Source organism: Salarias fasciatus, chromosome 22 (assembly GCF_902148845.1).
Source record: "Salarias fasciatus chromosome 22, fSalaFa1.1, whole genome shotgun sequence".
In the NCBI taxonomy this organism is placed as follows: domain Eukaryota; kingdom Metazoa; phylum Chordata; class Actinopteri; order Blenniiformes; family Blenniidae; genus Salarias; species Salarias fasciatus.
In genome coordinates, this window is record NC_043765.1 from 31,661,356 (window position 1) to 31,678,520 (window position 17,165).

At 49.4% G+C, this 17,165-nt stretch overlaps 1 protein-coding gene across 2 annotated transcripts; it reads left to right on the forward strand.

Moving 5' to 3' along the window:
* The first annotated feature begins 3,147 nt into the window (after positions 1-3,147).
* LOC115409344 (toll-like receptor 13) lies at positions 3,148-12,457 on the forward strand. 2 transcript variants are annotated; one of them, XM_030120486.1, is made up of 4 exons: positions 3,148-5,635; positions 11,124-11,241; positions 11,313-11,570; positions 12,407-12,457. In XM_030120486.1, the coding sequence occupies exons 1-3, from the start codon at positions 3,148-3,150 to the stop codon at positions 11,542-11,544; spliced, it is 2,838 nt and encodes a 945-aa protein (XP_029976346.1). In that variant the 3' UTR covers positions 11,545-11,570; positions 12,407-12,457. The 2 variants fall into 2 exon arrangements, with proteins under 2 accessions (XP_029976346.1, XP_029976345.1); XM_030120485.1 differs by lacking the exon at positions 12,407-12,457 and having other exon boundaries at positions 11,313-12,057.
* Positions 12,458-17,165: the final 4,708 nt, after the last annotated feature.

Sequence of the window (17,165 nt, forward strand, 5' to 3'; positions counted from 1 at the left end):
AGTTTCATCTACATCACAGGAAATACCTTCGTTGGAAAGACAACGAGGGAAGAACCGTCCTGAACGACGGATCCTTCCTCGCAGCTGCAGCGTCGGTTTGGTCACAAGCCTCTTCCCTGGCCTGGATGAGGCGTCCGAGTCTGGAGCCGGAGTCAGAAACTCTCCTCCGCCAAGCCCAGAAAGACTCCTGGATGGGGTTTAGAAATGGGGAGTATGGAGGAAGGTCCAGGACTGTAACAGTGGGTGGTGCTGAAACCAGTTCTGGACCAGAGCAGAGTGGAGGAAGGACACTTTGTCCCAGAGGACCATGTGGAGGACCTGGAGCATCTGGTCATTTCCTGGGAGGAGGCTGTGCAGTCTGTCCAAACATCTGATCATGTGATCTGTGTTGTAAGGGTCGTGTTGGCCTGCCGGTGGAGGACCCCTTCAGGGAAACGGCTGCTCAAAGGCTGATGTTCCCCCCACGTTGCCCTGGGACATCACGGTAGTTACAGCCCTGTGGCCGATCATGTTTCTCCCTGCTGCATTTTCATAGAGCTCAAACCTGGTCGGTGTGTCTACAGTAAAGCAGTCCTGTTTCACTCCTGATGTGGGGGTTTCACCGAGCGGCTCATGGCTGTGGTCATTTGTCCATCAGAGCTGTGGAACAGCAAGGAAGAGACGTCTGGATAAACGTCTGTGTCTGATGTATACAAGTGTGTTTAGTGTTCTGCAAATGACTGTGTGTGTTGTTCTGCAAAGAGTGAGTCTGCCTTTGTGTTTATAGTGGTGGAAATCTGGTCCTGTTTTGCTCCTTGAGTGTCAGGTATTGATAGTTATATGATTCTTTTGTTTTTACTGTTTATGCAATCATAAAAAACTGTAATAATATCTGCAGTGGGGGTTGATTCATTACACCTGAGATATTCTTCCCTCTTTTATCAAGCTTCACTGAGGATCAGTCAATCAAAATAGTGATCACTTACAGGTAAAGATTTGTAGAAAAGAGATGAAGATGTTTTCCTTGTAGGAGGAAGTAATGAGTCAGTGTCAAATCAAGTAGGAGGAAGCAGCCAGTGAGTGTTAATGAGCACTTCCTCAAAGTTTATTTATAAAGAGATTTTCATACATAAAAAATTCAAAGAGCATTTCAGTTTAAAAACACCCAGACAAGAACACCCAGAGGCCACATGACCTTCCAGACCCCTCAGAGCCCTTCTTTCTCCCGACACCAGTCGAGGAAACACCATCAGAGAACAAGAAACTACATAAATCTGCTAAAAGCAAGACTAAACAGAAAGGTCTTGATTCTGGTTTTAAAAACCTGAACATCCTCTGAGGTGCTGATGAACCACATGAGACTCTGGACCCTGGAGGAGCCAGTATCCAGACTCACCATGACTGTCCTGTCTGGGAGGTAGAACAGAAACCATCTGACAACAGCACCAAGGAAGCCCAGGTGTTTTCAACCAGTTGAAAGAGCAGTGTGGTCTCTTGTATTGATGCCACCAGAAGATCCAGCAGAACCAACACTGTTAACTTAAGTGCATCATAATTTGATCTAACATCATTTAAAATATTTAAAAAAAAAACGTCTAGGTGCTGTGATTTGTCCTGAACCAGACTGGAATTCATCAAGGACATTATGTGACAAGGACATTATAAACTCATTGAGTTGAAAAAAACAAGCTGTTCTTAAAAGAAATACTGAAAAACAGTCGGTTGGATTCTGGTCTAAAGTAGTTCAACTCATTCTGTCTTGTCTTGGGGGGTATTTCAGGAGTACGGTCCGGGGCCCCTTGTTAAGGGCCGCCCGGTCTCTGTATGACCGGAGCAGGAGTCTGGTCCACATTGCCGGCAGTAAGTCGGACCTGCTCCCGGTGCATGTGGGACTCCGGCAGGACTGCCCTCTATCGCCGGTTCTTGTTCAGAATTTTTATAGACTGAATTTGTAGGTCCATCCAGGGGCCGGAGGGGGTCCAGTTCACTGACTACAGAATTTCCTCTCTGCTTTTTGCTTATAGTGTTGTCCTGTTGGCTTCATGGAACCTGGACCATCATGCACTGGGGCGGTTTGCAGCCGAGTGTGAAGTGACAGGGATGAGAATCAATACCTCCAAATCCGAGGTCCTGGACCGGAAGAAGGTGGTCTGACTCTGGAGATACTTTATTATTCAGTTGCTCGCGAAAGCAAACCAGGCGTTCCTCCATCTCCACATGACTCTCAGACTGTTTGCACTGAGGTGCAGGTGGAGATGTTTTCCTCGAAGGAGGAAGTAACTGATAAGAGCAGTGAGAACTTCCTCCTCCTCAGTCAGAACCCTGCAGCCCCTCGTCTCAGCCGCTTCCATCCTGCAGAGTAAGTAACTCATCACTGATTACTTTGAAACTCCTCTGACTTCTCTGAGAGACTGCTGACTGCTGAACATACTATTTTTCCAAGTAATGGACACAGTAACTTATCACTAACTAGTTACCTGTATGACTAGCAAACAAGTTACTTCACTGAGTGACCAGCTAAATCTACAGTAACTGCTTTTCATGGTAATTCACAAACTACATTATCTAGTTACTAGTTACCTATTAAAGTTACTTTACAAAAAGTTCGTATCAGGAATTCACTTTCTATATTGATGCCCATGTTACTTCTTCAAAAGAGTAATTTTATTTAAGTTAACAAGAAAGTTGCTTTGAGTTATGAGCTAACTTGTGGACTAAAGCACCTTTTACTTTACACAGTTAATGTCCACTGGTACAGTATTTGTAAGGTAACTATTTATTAGACCCGGAGAGCAAAGGAACTTTTTTAAATGTTCTGGGTGTTCATGAGAAGCCAGTGAGAGATATTGTGGATGCAGGCAAGTGACACGTACTGCGGACACGTTCTAATGCTAATGCTAGGCACTGTACATACATGCTAATGACAAATACAGAGGAAATAGGCCAATGCTAATGATGTATACTGTAGCTCCATGCTAATGCCACTGACATGGGACATCTGATGTTTTCAGGAGGTATTTTTGCTGTTTTCTTGTCAAGCTAATGTTAGCATTAGCCTCAGCAGTGAATTGGATGAAGTCATGGTTCATGGCTCAGCATGAGTTTTGATGTCTTGACTTCCTGTGTGGACCCTTCAGACCTCCAGACAGACCTCAGACCAGGGTCAAGATGGGAGCTGCAGGAAGTTCTGCTCTGCTGCTGCTTTCACTTCTGCTCTGCTCATTTCTGCTTGACTTCTCTCTCGCTTTTTCACTCAAGAACTGCACAGTAGTCTACTTAGATGCTAATGCTAATGATGTGGATGTGGATTGCTCGAGTCGCCATCTGGCCGTCATCCCAGACGACATTCCCAGGAATGCTAGGATCCTGGAGCTGTCTGAGAATGGAATAATGAGGATCTCCAAGGTGGATTTACGAGGCCTATCAAAGCTCGAAACTCTTCAGCTTCACTCAAATGTCATCTCTCTCATGGACGATGGAGCTTTTATTGACTTGACAGAGCTGGTGAATCTCACCATCGCCAACAATGAACTGACAAAGCTGACAGACAAGATGTTTCAGGGTCTTTCTGGACTCATTCATCTCAATCTGAACATAAACCAGATCTTCTTCATCTCTGCCCGAGCCTTTGAGCCTCTGATCTCTATACGAATCATTCAGCTGGCCGCCAACCAACTGCAAAAAATTGCCAATATTATTCCGGCCCTGACACTCAAAACTTTGGTATCTTTGGATCTCAGTTATAACGGGCTATTGTCTTTCCAGTCAGACAACGAGCCTCTGAATGCCTCAAACCTCATGTCTCTAGACCTGAGCCTGAACCCTCTGACCAAGTTCAGCCTCAAAAAAGACATCTTCCCTCACCTGCAGGACCTGAGCTTTGAAGAATGCCTCGAGAACATGGAGTGGGACGTAGCCAACAAGACATTTCTGAGGAATCTGACACGGTTATCCATTAGAGGAACTAACTTTAGCCTCAGCACTTACAAGGCAATGTTCAGGACCACTGGCAGACTGCAAGAACTTGACCTGAGTTTAATGCAGACATGGATAGAAGATGGCCTTGTTGACACTGCATGCCAACGTCTTTCACTGAGAACTCTGGTTATAACCACAACGGAAATAGAAAGTGTGGATGATGTCCTGCTGAAGTCCTGCTCAGGCCTCTCTGAGGTCAATTTTACCTCTAATGCCTTTGTCAGGATGTCCAAACATGCCTTCCGGTCCACCAAAATCCTCAGAATCTTGTCACTAAAGAACAACAAGCTGTCCAAACTGTCACTGGCTCTCCAGGCGCTGCCGATGCTGGAATACCTCGATTTAAGCGAGAACATCATCAGTGAGCTGGACTGTCTGGACTTCCGAGATCTGACCAGGCTGAAGAGTCTGAATCTGATGTCCAATCGCATCTCCGTCCTCCAGGGATGTGTCTTTGAGAAACTGAAGGACTTAGAAGATCTGAATATTGGGGAAAATGAGGTCATTGCTTTTGCAGGCGCTTTCACTTTACCATATTTTGGGAAACTAAAGTTACTGAATCTGCATAATAATCACCTGGACGAACTTCAGCAAGGAGCCTTCAGCAGTCTGTCATCTCTCAGAGATCTGGATTTAGGGACAGACAAAGACTTTGCTGTTGAACTCGGGGCTTTCAATGGACTTGATGATCTTGAAAGTCTCACTGTGTCTCTGTTTCAGTATTACAGAGAACTTTTCTCTGGGCTACCAAGTGTGAAAAATCTGAGGGTATTTTTTATATTCAGCACGCCACCAGGGACATTTCAACCATACAACATCTCGCTGTTTTCAAATCTGGTCAACCTGACGACTCTCACTGTGAAAGGAGTTGAGTTGTACCATGATTTCATTAAAGCAGATGTGCTGAGTGGACTGAAATCTTTGGAACGACTGATGACGGAGAACTTCTTCACAAACCCTTTACACCCAGACACTTTTAAGTACACCCCTCGACTGAGAAGTCTTCAGATAATTTACAGTAATCTGTTACAATTGTCTCCGGAAGTCTTCTGGCCTCTCACAAACCTGGAGGAACTGGACCTCTCCAACAATAACCTCAGGTCTTTGGACTTCCTAGCTGAAGCTAAGCTATCAGCACTTAAGTTTCTGAAACTGAGTGAAAATGAGGTGTCAATCATCAACGAGACCCTCTTCCAGTCCCTTCCTGCCCTGACTTACCTGGACCTGTCAGAGAACCTCCTGACATGTGAGTGCTCCAATTCTGGGTTCGTCCGCTGGGCCACAAGCAACAACCAGACACAGGTAGCTAATGGCTACCGCTACATTTGTGCTTTTCCCGTCAGCCAGCGAGGAGAACGGCTTCTGGACTTTGATGTGCGCTCATGTTGGATGGATGTGAGCTTCCTCTGCTTCGTCTCCATTGCTGCTCTCATCCTGTTGGTCCTCCTGTCTTCCTTCATTCACCACTTCCTGAGGTTTCACCTCATCTATGCCTACTACCTCTTCTTGGCTTTCCTCTACGACAACAAGAGGAGGAAGGGCGACGTCGGCTGCCAGTATGACGCCTTCATCTCCTACAATGTGTGTGACGAGGCCTGGGTCTACGAAGTGCTGGTTCCAGAACTGGAGGGACAGCAGGGCTGGAAGCTCTGTCTGCACCACAGAGACTTTGAACCAGGTATTTGAGGAACCAGGAAGGAATTCTGACAGAACATTGTTGACTCTGTGGAGGTTTAACATCATGTGATTACACAATATTAACTGATGGAACAATAGTTTCACACAGTTTCTCTTTGCTGAAGCAGATGTTTGAAGTAGAGCTTCCTCAGTGTTCTTCCTTGAATTTACATTTTCCATTCAGTTCTTTTGTGAACATGTTTTATTTTGGAATATTATGCCTGTTCTAGAGGGATAATTCCTCCTGGAACTGCCACCTCTCCCTCTAGAACTGCCACCTTAAAGTGGTGGGGGAGTTTGAGCGCCCGCAAGACCCCAGGAGCTATGTTGCCGAGGGGCTTTATGCCTCCTGGTCAGGTCTCCCTTGGCAAACAGGTCTTGGGTGACGGGCCAGACTGAAAGCAATTCGAAAGCCCATATGCACAGATAAAGAACAAAGGTAGTTATGTCACCTGGTAAGGCACAGCCGGGGTCCCACCCTGGAGCCAGGCCTGGGGTTGGGGCTCGTAAACGAGCACCTGGTGGCCGGACCTTTGTCCACGGGGCACGGCCGGGCTCAGCACGAAGGGCCGACGTTGGCCTGACCTCCGGTGGGCTCACCACCCACCGAGGGAACCAAAGGGGCCAGGTGCAGTGTGGATTGGGTGAGAGCCGATGGCAGGGTGCCCGGCGACCCGATCCCCGGACACAGAGACTGGCTCTAGGGACATGGAATGTCAACTCATTGGGAGGGAAGGAGCCCGAGCTTGTGAGGGAGGTTGAGAGGTACCGGCTAGATATAGTCGGACTCACCTCCACACATAGCCTGGGCTCTGGAACCTAATCTCTCGAGAAGGGCTGGACTCTCCACTGCTCTGGCGTTCCCCACAGTGAGAGGCGGCGGGCTGGTGTGGGTTTGCTTATAGCCCTACAGCTCAGCCGCCATGTGTTGGAGTTCTCCTCAGTGAACGAGAGGGTCATGTCCCTGCGCCTTCGGGTCAGAGACAGGTGCCTCACTGTTGTTTCGGCTTATGGACCGAACAGCAGTGCAGAGTACCCGGCCTTCTTGGAGTCCCTGGGAGGGGTGCTGGACAGTGCTCTGACTGGGGACTCCATGGTTCCACTGGGGGACTTCAACGCCCACGTGGGCAGAGACAGTGAGACCTGGAACGGGGTGATTGGGATGCATGGCCTCCCTGATCTGAACCCGGGTGGTGTTTTGTTATTGGACTTCTGTGCTAGTCACTGTTTGTCCATAACAAACACCATGTTCAAGCACAGGGGTGTCCATAAGTGCACTTGGCACCAGGACACCCTAGGTCAGAGGTCGATGATCGACTTTGTTGTCATCTGACCTCTGACCTTGTGTTTTGGACACCTGAAGAGAGGAGCAGAGCTGTTGACCGATCACCACCTGGTGGTGAGTTGGATTCACTGGCGGAGGAGGAAACAGGACAGACTTGGCAGACCCAAACGTGTTGTGAGGGTCTGCTGGGAGCATCTGGTGGCAACCTCTGTCAGCATGGTTTTCAACTCCCACCTCCAGGAGAGCTTTTCTCATATACTGAGGGAGGCTGGGGACATTGAGTCCTCGTGGACCATGTTCTCCACCTCCATTGTCGAAGCAGCTGCCCGGAGCTGTGGTTGTAAGGTCTCCGGTGCCTGTCGTGTCCTTACTTCCGGTGGTGGACACCGGAAGTAAGGGCTGCCGTCAAGCTGAAGGAGGAGTCCTATCGAGCCTTGTTGGCTCATGGGACTCCAGAAGCAGCTAACAGGAACCAGCAGGCCAACGAACTGCAGCCCAAGTGGTTGTGGAGGCAAAAACTCGGGTCTGGGAGGAGTTCGGGGAGGCCATGGAGGAGGACTCCCGGCCGGCCTCTAAGAAATTCTGGCAAACCGTCCGGCGCCTCAGGAGGGGAAAGCAGGCCTCCACTAACACTGTTTATAGTGGAGGCGGAGAGCTGTTGACCTCAACTGGGGATACTGTTGGACAGTGGAAGGAATACTTCGAGGACCTCCTCAATCCCGTCACCACGTCTTCTGTGGAGGAAGCAGAGGCTGAGGTCTCAGAGGTGGACTGAGGTCTCAGAGGTGGACTCGTCCATCGCACAAGCTGAAGTCACTGAGGTGGTCAGTAAGCTCCTTGGTCGCAAGGCACCGGGAGTGGATGAGATTCACCCTGAGAACCTTAAAGGGCAACTCCGGTTTTTTGACACCTGGACCTTATTTATAGGTGTGTGCATGCTCATATACTCACTCAGACAAACATCGCACATCTCGGAGTCCTTCAGAAGTTATTTAGATCCAACCAATTGTTGGAGCCCAGAACTTCTGTCCAGCTGACTTCAGCCGGTTCTTTTATTCTATGCTTGGTATAAAGAATGTCAAAAGGACTGACTTCAGATTATTACCATTTATTTAAGTATAGCCAGATGTAATGCTCAGCGCTGGACCTTACAGGGAAAGATACGCAGTATTTCGCCCCGAAAGGATACTGATTGTTGATGAGACAGAGCTTTTATTCCATGTTCTTCTGAGTTGGGCCTGCCCCGACAGATAGGTTGGACTTTGTTCGCAATTGGATAATTTGGTGTTGATGTCAGCTGCCAACCAAGAGCTGACATCCTTATCGAGGATGTTTGGGACACTAGTGTGTGAGTGTTGACATCTCCGGAACATGTGGGTATGTTTACACTTTAGGAGAACATCTTATAACCTTGGTGTACTTGTTTCAGGAACAAGTGTCACAACGACCTAATGTGCAGTTAATACAATTGTCCCATAGTAGTAGTGCTAATAAAGTATATACCTAACACGATTTAGCCGCCCTTAGCGGGGGCCACAGCAAGGGAGCTTCAGCGCGGGACATAATCTCTGCAAAATTGCTCATTTCGGCTATATTTTTTCATCCATCGCTAGTGTTATCATAAAGTCAGCTCATCTACTGTCTTCAGGTGGGTGAGCTGATCTGGATCTGGAGCCTCCCGGTGAGGAGAGAGCTCCGGGAGGAACGCGGCAGCTGCGCGCACGCACCGCAGCCCGCGCGCAGTGCGCCTCCGCCGGCTTCAGGACCTCCGGAGCCTCCCGCCGGGGAGAGAGCCCACGGCGTGTCCCCGTGGGCACGGTACGCCTACGACGGCTTTGGGACCTCCGGAGCCTCCATGGAGAAGCTCCGGGCCGTTTACCCAATCGGCCCCAACTCGGCCCCTGGAAGTCAGGCACCCAGGCACCGTGACAGCCGAGGCCGAGTCAAAGTGCCTCTATGCTGGGGAGAGGAGCTCTACAACGCTCCCATCCGAGCTAATTGTGGCTAAGTTAGCAAAAACTGTCAGCTGTCTTCAGGTGGAAAACAGTGGATGAGCTGACTTTATGATAACACTGGCGATGGATAGAAAAATATAGCCGAAATGAGCGATTTTGCAGAGATTATGTCCCGTGCTGAAGGTCCCTTGCCGTGGCCCCCGGTAAGTGCAGCTAAATTGGTTAGATCTAAATAATTTCTGAAGGACTCCGAGCTGAACGATGTTTGTCTGAGTGAGTATATGAGCATCCACACACCTATAAATAAGGTCCAGGTGTCAAAAAACCGAAGTTGCCCTTTAAGTCTCTGGATGTGCAGGGACTGTCTTGGTTGACACGTCTCTCCAACATCGTGTGGCGGTCGGGGGCGGTGCTAGCTGTTGCCAAAGCTGTCAGTCCCTGGGAGAGGGATCCCTCCATACTGTGGTTCTCCCCAAGATTTCTTTTCCCACTGGGTTTTTGGAATTTTTTCTTGCCGGATGTGAGGGTCTAAGGTGGTGGTTGCTTTGTTTTGTCTCGTTACTGTGAATTTGACATATTAACATTATGCTTATTCACTGTTTTTATTTTTACCAATCAATGTAACATCTTGAAGCCCTCTGAGGCAACTGTTGTTGTGATACTGGGCTATACAAAAATAAATTGATTGATTGATTGATTGCCTCTGGATTGGCAGACCAGGGTGGTGGTCCCCCTGTTTAAAACGGGGGACCGGAGGTTGTGCTCCAACTATAGGGGGATCACACTACTCAGCCTCCCCGGGAAAGTCTATGCCAGGGTACTCCAGATTCAGGAGGAACAATGCAGTTTTCGTCCTGGTCGTCGAACACTGGACCAGCTCTATACCCTCCATAGGGTGCTAGAGGGTTCGTGGGAGTTTGCCCAACCAGTCCACATGTGTTTTGTAGATTCGGAGAAGGCATTCGACCGCGTCCATCGTGGTGTCTTGTGGGGGGGTACTCCGGGAATACGGAGTCCGGGGCCCTTTGTTCAGGGCCGTCCGGTCTCTGTATGACCGAAGTAGGAGACTGGTCCACATTGCCAGCAGTAAGTCGGACCTGTTCCCAGTGCATGTTGGACTCCAGCAGGGCTGCCCTTTGTCACCGGCTCTGTTCATCATTTTTATGGACAGAATTTCGAGGCACAGCCAGGGGCAGGAGGGGGTCAGGTGTGGTAGCCACAGGATTTCATCTTTGCTTTTTGCAGATGATGTTGTCCTGTTGGCTCATTCAAATCTGGACCATCATGCACTGGGGCGGTTCGCAGTCGTGTGTGACGCAACAGGGATGAGGATTAGCACCTCCAAATCTGAGGCCATGGTCCTCGATCGAAAGAAGGTGGTCTGTCCTCTCCAGGTCGGTGGAGAGACTCTGGCCCAGGTGGAGGAGTTTCAGTATCTTGGGGTCTTGTTCACGAGTGGGGGATGGATGGAGCGTGAGATTGACAGGAGGATTGGTGCAGTGGCTGCAGTGATCAGTCGTTGTATCGGTCCGTTGTGGTGAAGAAGCTGAGCTGAAAGGAGAAGCTCTCGATTTACCGGTCAATCCTTGGTCCCACCCTCACCTATGGTCATGAGCTTTGGGTCATGACCGAAAGGACAAGATCCCAGATACAAGCGGCTGAAATGAGCTTCCTCCGTAGGGGGGCTGGACTCCCTTAGAGATAGGGGGAGGAGCTCAGTCACCAGGGAGGAGCTCGGAGTAGAGCCGCTACTCCTCCACATCCAGAGGAGCAGCTGAGGAGGCTCAGCTTCTGTTTAGGATGGAACCTCCTGGACGCCTCCCTGGGGAGGAGTTCTGGGCATGTCCCACCGGGAGGAGACCCCGGGGAAGACCTCGGACAAGCTGGAGAGACTATGCCTTGCGGCTGGCCTGGGAACGCCTTGGGATCCTCCCAGAGATGCTGGAGGAAGTGTCTGGGGACATTGAAGTCTGGGCATCTCTGCTGAGACTGCTGCCCTCGAGACCCGGCCCCGGATAAGTGGTAGAAAATGGATGGATGGATGGATTATTCCTGTACCAGTCGTTCCATAAATTCAAATTCTGCCATTTGTGACCATTATTACTGACTACATTATTCCATAGTTCTTCCAGGAAGTTGCCATTTTGCAGTTGCTCTTTACTAATGGAAGAAAAATAAAGTGAATGCAACGTGTAGTTTAATTCCTTTTGGTAATGCTAGCATGTTGCTAAGATGTTTGTTTTTTTCAGGCATGCCCATCATACAAAACATCACAGACGCCATCTACAGCAGCAGGAAGACGATCTGTGTGATCAGCCGCCACTACCTGCAGAGCGAGTGGTGTTCCAGAGAGATCCAGATGGCCAGGTGGGGGCGCCGCCTCTCCTTTCAGTGCACTCACTGAGACAGCGACTGATGGGAGCGCGTGCCGTTCACAGCTACCGTCTGTTCGACGAGCACAGAGACGTGCTGATCCTGCTGTTCGTGGAGGACGTCCCAGCCCACCGCCTCACTGCGTACCACCGCATGAGGAGTGTGGTCAAGAGGCGGTCCTACCTGAGCTGGCCGCGGGCCGCTGGGCACCCCGCCGTCTTCTGGCAGAACGTACGGCGAGCTCTGGGGACGGACCGGGACCCCCGGGATCAGAGTGACCTTTTGGGTGGACCCTAGTCCTTCAGCCACTCAGCAGTGTCCCGGTACAGTAGGAAGAACTGAACCCAGACCTACTGGATCAGCAGTTTGAACATGTCTTCACATCCAGACAGCCGAGCTGTCAGTACAGTAGAGGGCAGTAGAGGACAGTAGAGGACAGTAGAGGACAGTAGAGGACAGTAGAAGAGGGTTGGGGTCAGTAGAGGACAGTAGAGGGCAGTAGAGGACAGTAGGGTGCAGTAGAGGGCAGTAGGGGGCAACAGAGGGCAGTAGAGGGCAGTAGGGGGCAACAGAGGGCAGTAGAGGACAGTAGAAGAGGGTTGGGGCAGTAGAGGACAGTAGAGGTCAGTAGAGGACAGTAGAGGTCAGTAGAGGGCAGTAGAAGAGGGTTGGGTCAGTAGAGGACAGTAGAGGACAGTAGAGGACAGTAGAGGTCAGTAGAGGACAATAGGGTGCAGTAGAGGACAGTAGGGTGCAGTAGAGGGCAGTAGGGGGCAATAGAGGGCAGTAGAGGACAGTAGAAGAGGGTTGGTGCAGTAGAGGACAGTAGAGGTCAGTAGACAACAGTAGAGGGCAGTAGAAGAGGGTTGGGTCAGTAGAGGACAGTAGGGGGCAACAGAGGGCAGTAGAGGACAGTAGAAGAGGGTTGGGGTCAGTAGAGGACAGTAGAGGTCAGTAGAGGACAGTAGGGGACAGTAGAGGACAGTAGGGTGCAGTAGAGGGCAGTAGGGGGCAACAGAGGGCAGTAGAGGACAGTAGAAGAGGGTTGGGGTCAGTAGAGGACAGTAGGGGGCAGTAGAGCCTGGAGTTCAAGTGGGACAAATGTATTTTCTGTTGTCTTCTCAGTCCTTTTGTCTCCATCGGGTGTTTTCTTGACCAGATTCCAGGTTTTTCCTGATCTGATGGAATCCCCAGCGTCTCCAGGTCTCCATGTTGTCCCAGCGGCGCATGACGTCCCTCCTTTAGCTTGGATCTGGACCTGACATGGGGGTTTCACCTGGGCTGGTGCTCTGTCCACGTGTCTGTCCTTCTGGATCATGTCCAGCAGCCTCTGTGAGGGTCTTTGGTGGTCTCATGTCTCCATCAGGCTGCTCTTTATCAGGGACTTTGGACCAAAAATGTTTTATAAGGGTCTTTGTCAATACTGATTATTTTTTGGGCTTGTTTCTGAAATATCTGTTCTTATTACGGCTTGTTCTCGTCTCCACAAAGTGTCTCACAGGTTTCATCAGTTTTTATTTTATTTCTTTTTTTTTAATCACTGTTTCATTCATTCAGAATCCTGTTTCAGTTCTGGTAAGAAAAAAAATTCTGGTTGATTAAAACTAACTTTGAGTCTAAATATTCCTGGAATATGAATAATTTGGGGTTTACATGTATCTAAATGTCCAGAGGACATCATGGAAATGACTCAAAACGATGTAGTTCATACCCCAGGCCTTTAGGGGGCGCTGTATCTCAGAGGAGAAGAGAGGAGCGTTGAGCTCTGCAAAGAAACACAACAGAAGATGAAGACTTACTAAAAGCTAGGGTCAGCGATCTTAGAAAACTAGCATGTATTCGAATGTAGCATCTCCCCAAGGCTCCACCTAGCTCCGCCCAGCTCCCACCCTGCACCCGCTTACATGCACGACCACCGCTGCTATGAGGGGAACGCACTGGGCACAGAGCGCGGCACACGGAGTTTCTGATCGTCTCCCATGTTAACCTATATGACTGCCCGCACACAATGCACAGGGGAGCGCTCTGCAGCTGCAGCCTGCGCTCTGCAGCCTGCGCTCTGCAGCCCGCGCTCTGCAGGCTGCGCTCTGCAGCCCGCCCGCTCCGCTTCGTTCTATTTTTCATGCACCTTGGCAACGCGCACACTGAACCAGGGCCAGTGCACGCTATTGAAATGTACGCGCAGGGGGCTGGTAGAACAGCAAAGGGATTTGATTGGTTTACAACCAAGGTGTCCCAGCAAGACTATTGGTTGCTTTTTTTCCCGTTTTACTCCTGCTGTAGATAGCGGATATTTTCCGCTCTACTTTAAGAACACGCTATGAATTGCTTCCCATCGGGTCATAAAGATAATTTTAACCAGTATTTTTAAAAAATAATTTATCTAATTCAGATCGCCAACCCTAGCTTTACTAAAGCCAGAAACATCATCAGACGAGGCTGAAGTTCCCGTTCCACATTTTAGGGAAAAAAACAATTCACCCATTTAATATATGCGTGTATTGGAAAGTCGGTGTATTTGAGGACATCTAGTGTTGATTCTGTTGATTCTGTTGATTCAGCGAATAATTCTACTTTAAGATGAAGGAGACACCCTGACCTCCATCCACTGTCCTGCACTGCTGCTTCTCTGACCCCCCTCTCCAAGATGGTGGCACGCAGCACATCTCTCCATAGATATATATACAAACACTAGATGGCTCATGCGCGCTGTAACCCAGTGGGGAATAACGTCGTCACATGGCAGCCATTTTGGTACAGGGCCGATCACTCACTGATCACATTAATGTCAATGGAGCGTCAACTTTGAAATAGCTATAGATTGCTCAATTTTCAATGGATTTTCAAACAACTTGGTTTGTTATAAACGTCTGACATGTAGACATTTAACTGCATCCAAAAAGAAAAGTTGTGATTTTAACATTTAGTCCGAATCATAGCAACGTAACATTACTAACAAATCAAACCGTCTGTAAATCCGTCAAGAATTCAATGAGTTGAGTATTTTAGTTACTGTAAATCACTCACCTTCCCTTAGATTACACAGAGCGCCCCAGCATGGTCCACTGTCCTAAGATGGCCGCCAGTGAACAACGTTGCTGACTCCGCCTTAAGGCATCTAGTTCTTATATGATATCTATGCATCTCTCCACATGCAGCTGTTAGCTCAGCTGCCCGCTGGTTGGGAAGCCTGATTCTTCCTCTAACATCGCTGAGTGGGACGCCGTCTCACGCCGGGACGGGCCGCCAGTGAAGGACAGTGTGTCTCCGGAGTGTGAAGGGCCCTGCTGATGGCTCTGCTCTGGGCACCGGTGCTGCGTTCAAGTTCCAACGTCAAAATCACCTTCGTTTCAGATCAGAAGCCTCATTAATTCGTTAATTCATGTTAAACTGCTGATAAAAATGCTTCCTTCAGAAATAAGGTTTTTAAACAGACTTGGCTGAAATCAGAGGGAATATTTCCACATTTCATTTGGTTAAAGCTTTATTTCCAAAATGTAAACTGATTATTTGATTTGTGCTTCGTATCATTTCACACTTCTCACTATGTCATGGTGAAATACTTCAATAAACGCTTTGTGAATTACTTCAGTCAGTCTTCACAGTGAGAATAGTCTCTCAGTTCAGGACGATGACCATATCGAGTATTTGCAGCTGACGTCACACCGGCCTCACAATGCACGCCAGGCAGTCGCCGCCATGTTGGAGTGAAAACAAACAGTGTGTGGCGTGTTCGACGGAGAAGTCTGCATCAAAGTGGTGGAAACATGGTTCTCACTATGCAGCAGCTTCGTGTGGCAACTACTGAGGGAAAAAGGCAGGATCGTCGTTTCACAGGTTTCCGGCCGATGTAAGAATGGAGAGAGGAGTGGATCGCTGCACTTCGGCGTGCTGGTGGGGAACACACAAAGAAGGAGAAGCACCAGCAAGAACCAGTGGAATGTTTTGTTGGAGGTGTGTGCGCTTTTGTATATTTTCCCTCTTCCTCTGGTCAACTGATGATTGATACGATTAGGCGTCTCTTCCTCTAGTACTGTTTTGTAAACCTCGCACAGGCGGCAGAACCAGTCACGGCCGCACTCTGAGACCAAAAATACATCCGCTAACAATATGCAGGCTTGATTACTCTGTCTGTTTAAAAATTCCTTTTAATGCTGGTTTCTGAATTGTCCGTCCTGTGTTTTAGTCCATGCTGATCGGAGCCTTAAAGCGATACTTCAACATTTTGGCAAATTGGCCCATTTAGCGCAATTCCCTAGTCATTTCGAACAGCAGGCTTACTGTTTTTGTGAGGGCGAGCTGTTGTTTATTTTGAGGTGGGTCTGAGGAGAGCTTCACAGCGGACATAATGGAAGTGAACGGTATTTTTGACTACTTACTAAACATGGCGTCTGGGCGTAGTGGTTTCAAAAGTGGGTGATTAGTGCCGGTTCTTCCGTCAAGTAAACTGTTGACGGAGCTCCCCGCCGCTGCCCCGGAGAAGGATGTCCCCGCCGTGGCTACGGATCACTCCGCCGCGGCTCTGGAACCGGGCCGCTCATCGGCGGTCCCAGCGCGGCAGCAGTCCTCGACCTCCGCTGCTCGCCGGAGGCTGATTAGGGAGGCGGTGAGGAGGCACGCGGGGCGCCACCAATGCCGCTCCGGGGAGAACCAGGACCCCCGCTCCCCGCAGAACCACAGCCCCAGTGACGAGGCTGCTTTCAGCGGCGCCGCAGCGCCAATGAAGCGCTCCCCAGCCCCGGACACCCGCGTCACCCCCACACAACCGCCCCCGCCCCGTATTTTTATAATGTTTTAAAGTCCCCGGGTCCTTTTTCTATGGCATAGGATATGTACCTTCCTGATATTTTATAATGTTTTAAAGTCCCCAGGTCCATTTTTTTTATGTAAATTTATGTAGTTGTTGTGTATTATAGCTATTCTTCTTTTTTTCATACAGCTTCCTGTGATGACTGTCAGTGCAGCAACCATCTTTGCCAGGTCCCTGCAGTCCTCCACCCCATCGCTCCTCCAGACACCAGTTTCACTCAGTGTGGGATGGACCTGGTTGGGCCCCTCGCTCCATCAGCCAGCGGTAACCGGTATATCGCTGTGATAACCAACTGCCTCACCAAGTGGCCTGAAGTAGAGGCCATATGGTCAGGAGCTTTGGGTCATGACCAAAAGGACAAGATCCCGGATACAAGCGGCTGAAATGAGCTTCCTCCGTAGGGGGGCTGGACTCCCTTAGAGACAGGGGGAGGAGCTCGGAGTAGAGCCGCTACTCCTCCACATCCAGAGGAGCAGCTGAGGAGGCTCAGCATCTGGTTAGGATGCCTCCTGGACGCCTCACTGGGGAGGAGTTCCGGGCATGTCCCACTGGGAGGAGACCCCGGGGAAGACCCAGGACACACTGGAGAGACTATGTCTTTCGGTCGGCCTGGGAACGCCTTGGGATCCTCCCAGAAGAGCTGGAGGAAGAGTCTGGGGACAGGAAGTCTGGGCATCCCTGCTGAGACTGCTGCCCTCGAGACCCAGCCCCGGATAAGTGGTAGAAAATGGATGGATGGATGATTAAATACTTTTTTCTTCGTTTTGCCGTGAATTACATGCTTTGCTGCCACGACACACAGGAGAGGACGTTTATTTCTGTGTTCCTTTGTGCTTTTGCACATTTTGTGTTCAGAGTTATGATGCTCATAAAGGAAAGACTGCCCTGTACCTTGGAAGACACTCGCCCAGCGACTTGACTGTGTGTGTGTACCTAGAGATTGCTTTTTGATTAAGTAAAGGGAGAAAAAGATGTACAATTAAAAAAAAGAAAAGAAAAACAATCCTACAAATGTGGGCTGGACTAGTATTATGGTAACTACTACTACTAATAGTATTACTACTCTGTGATAAACGGAGATGTACAAAGAGGCGCAAGTCAATGTTTT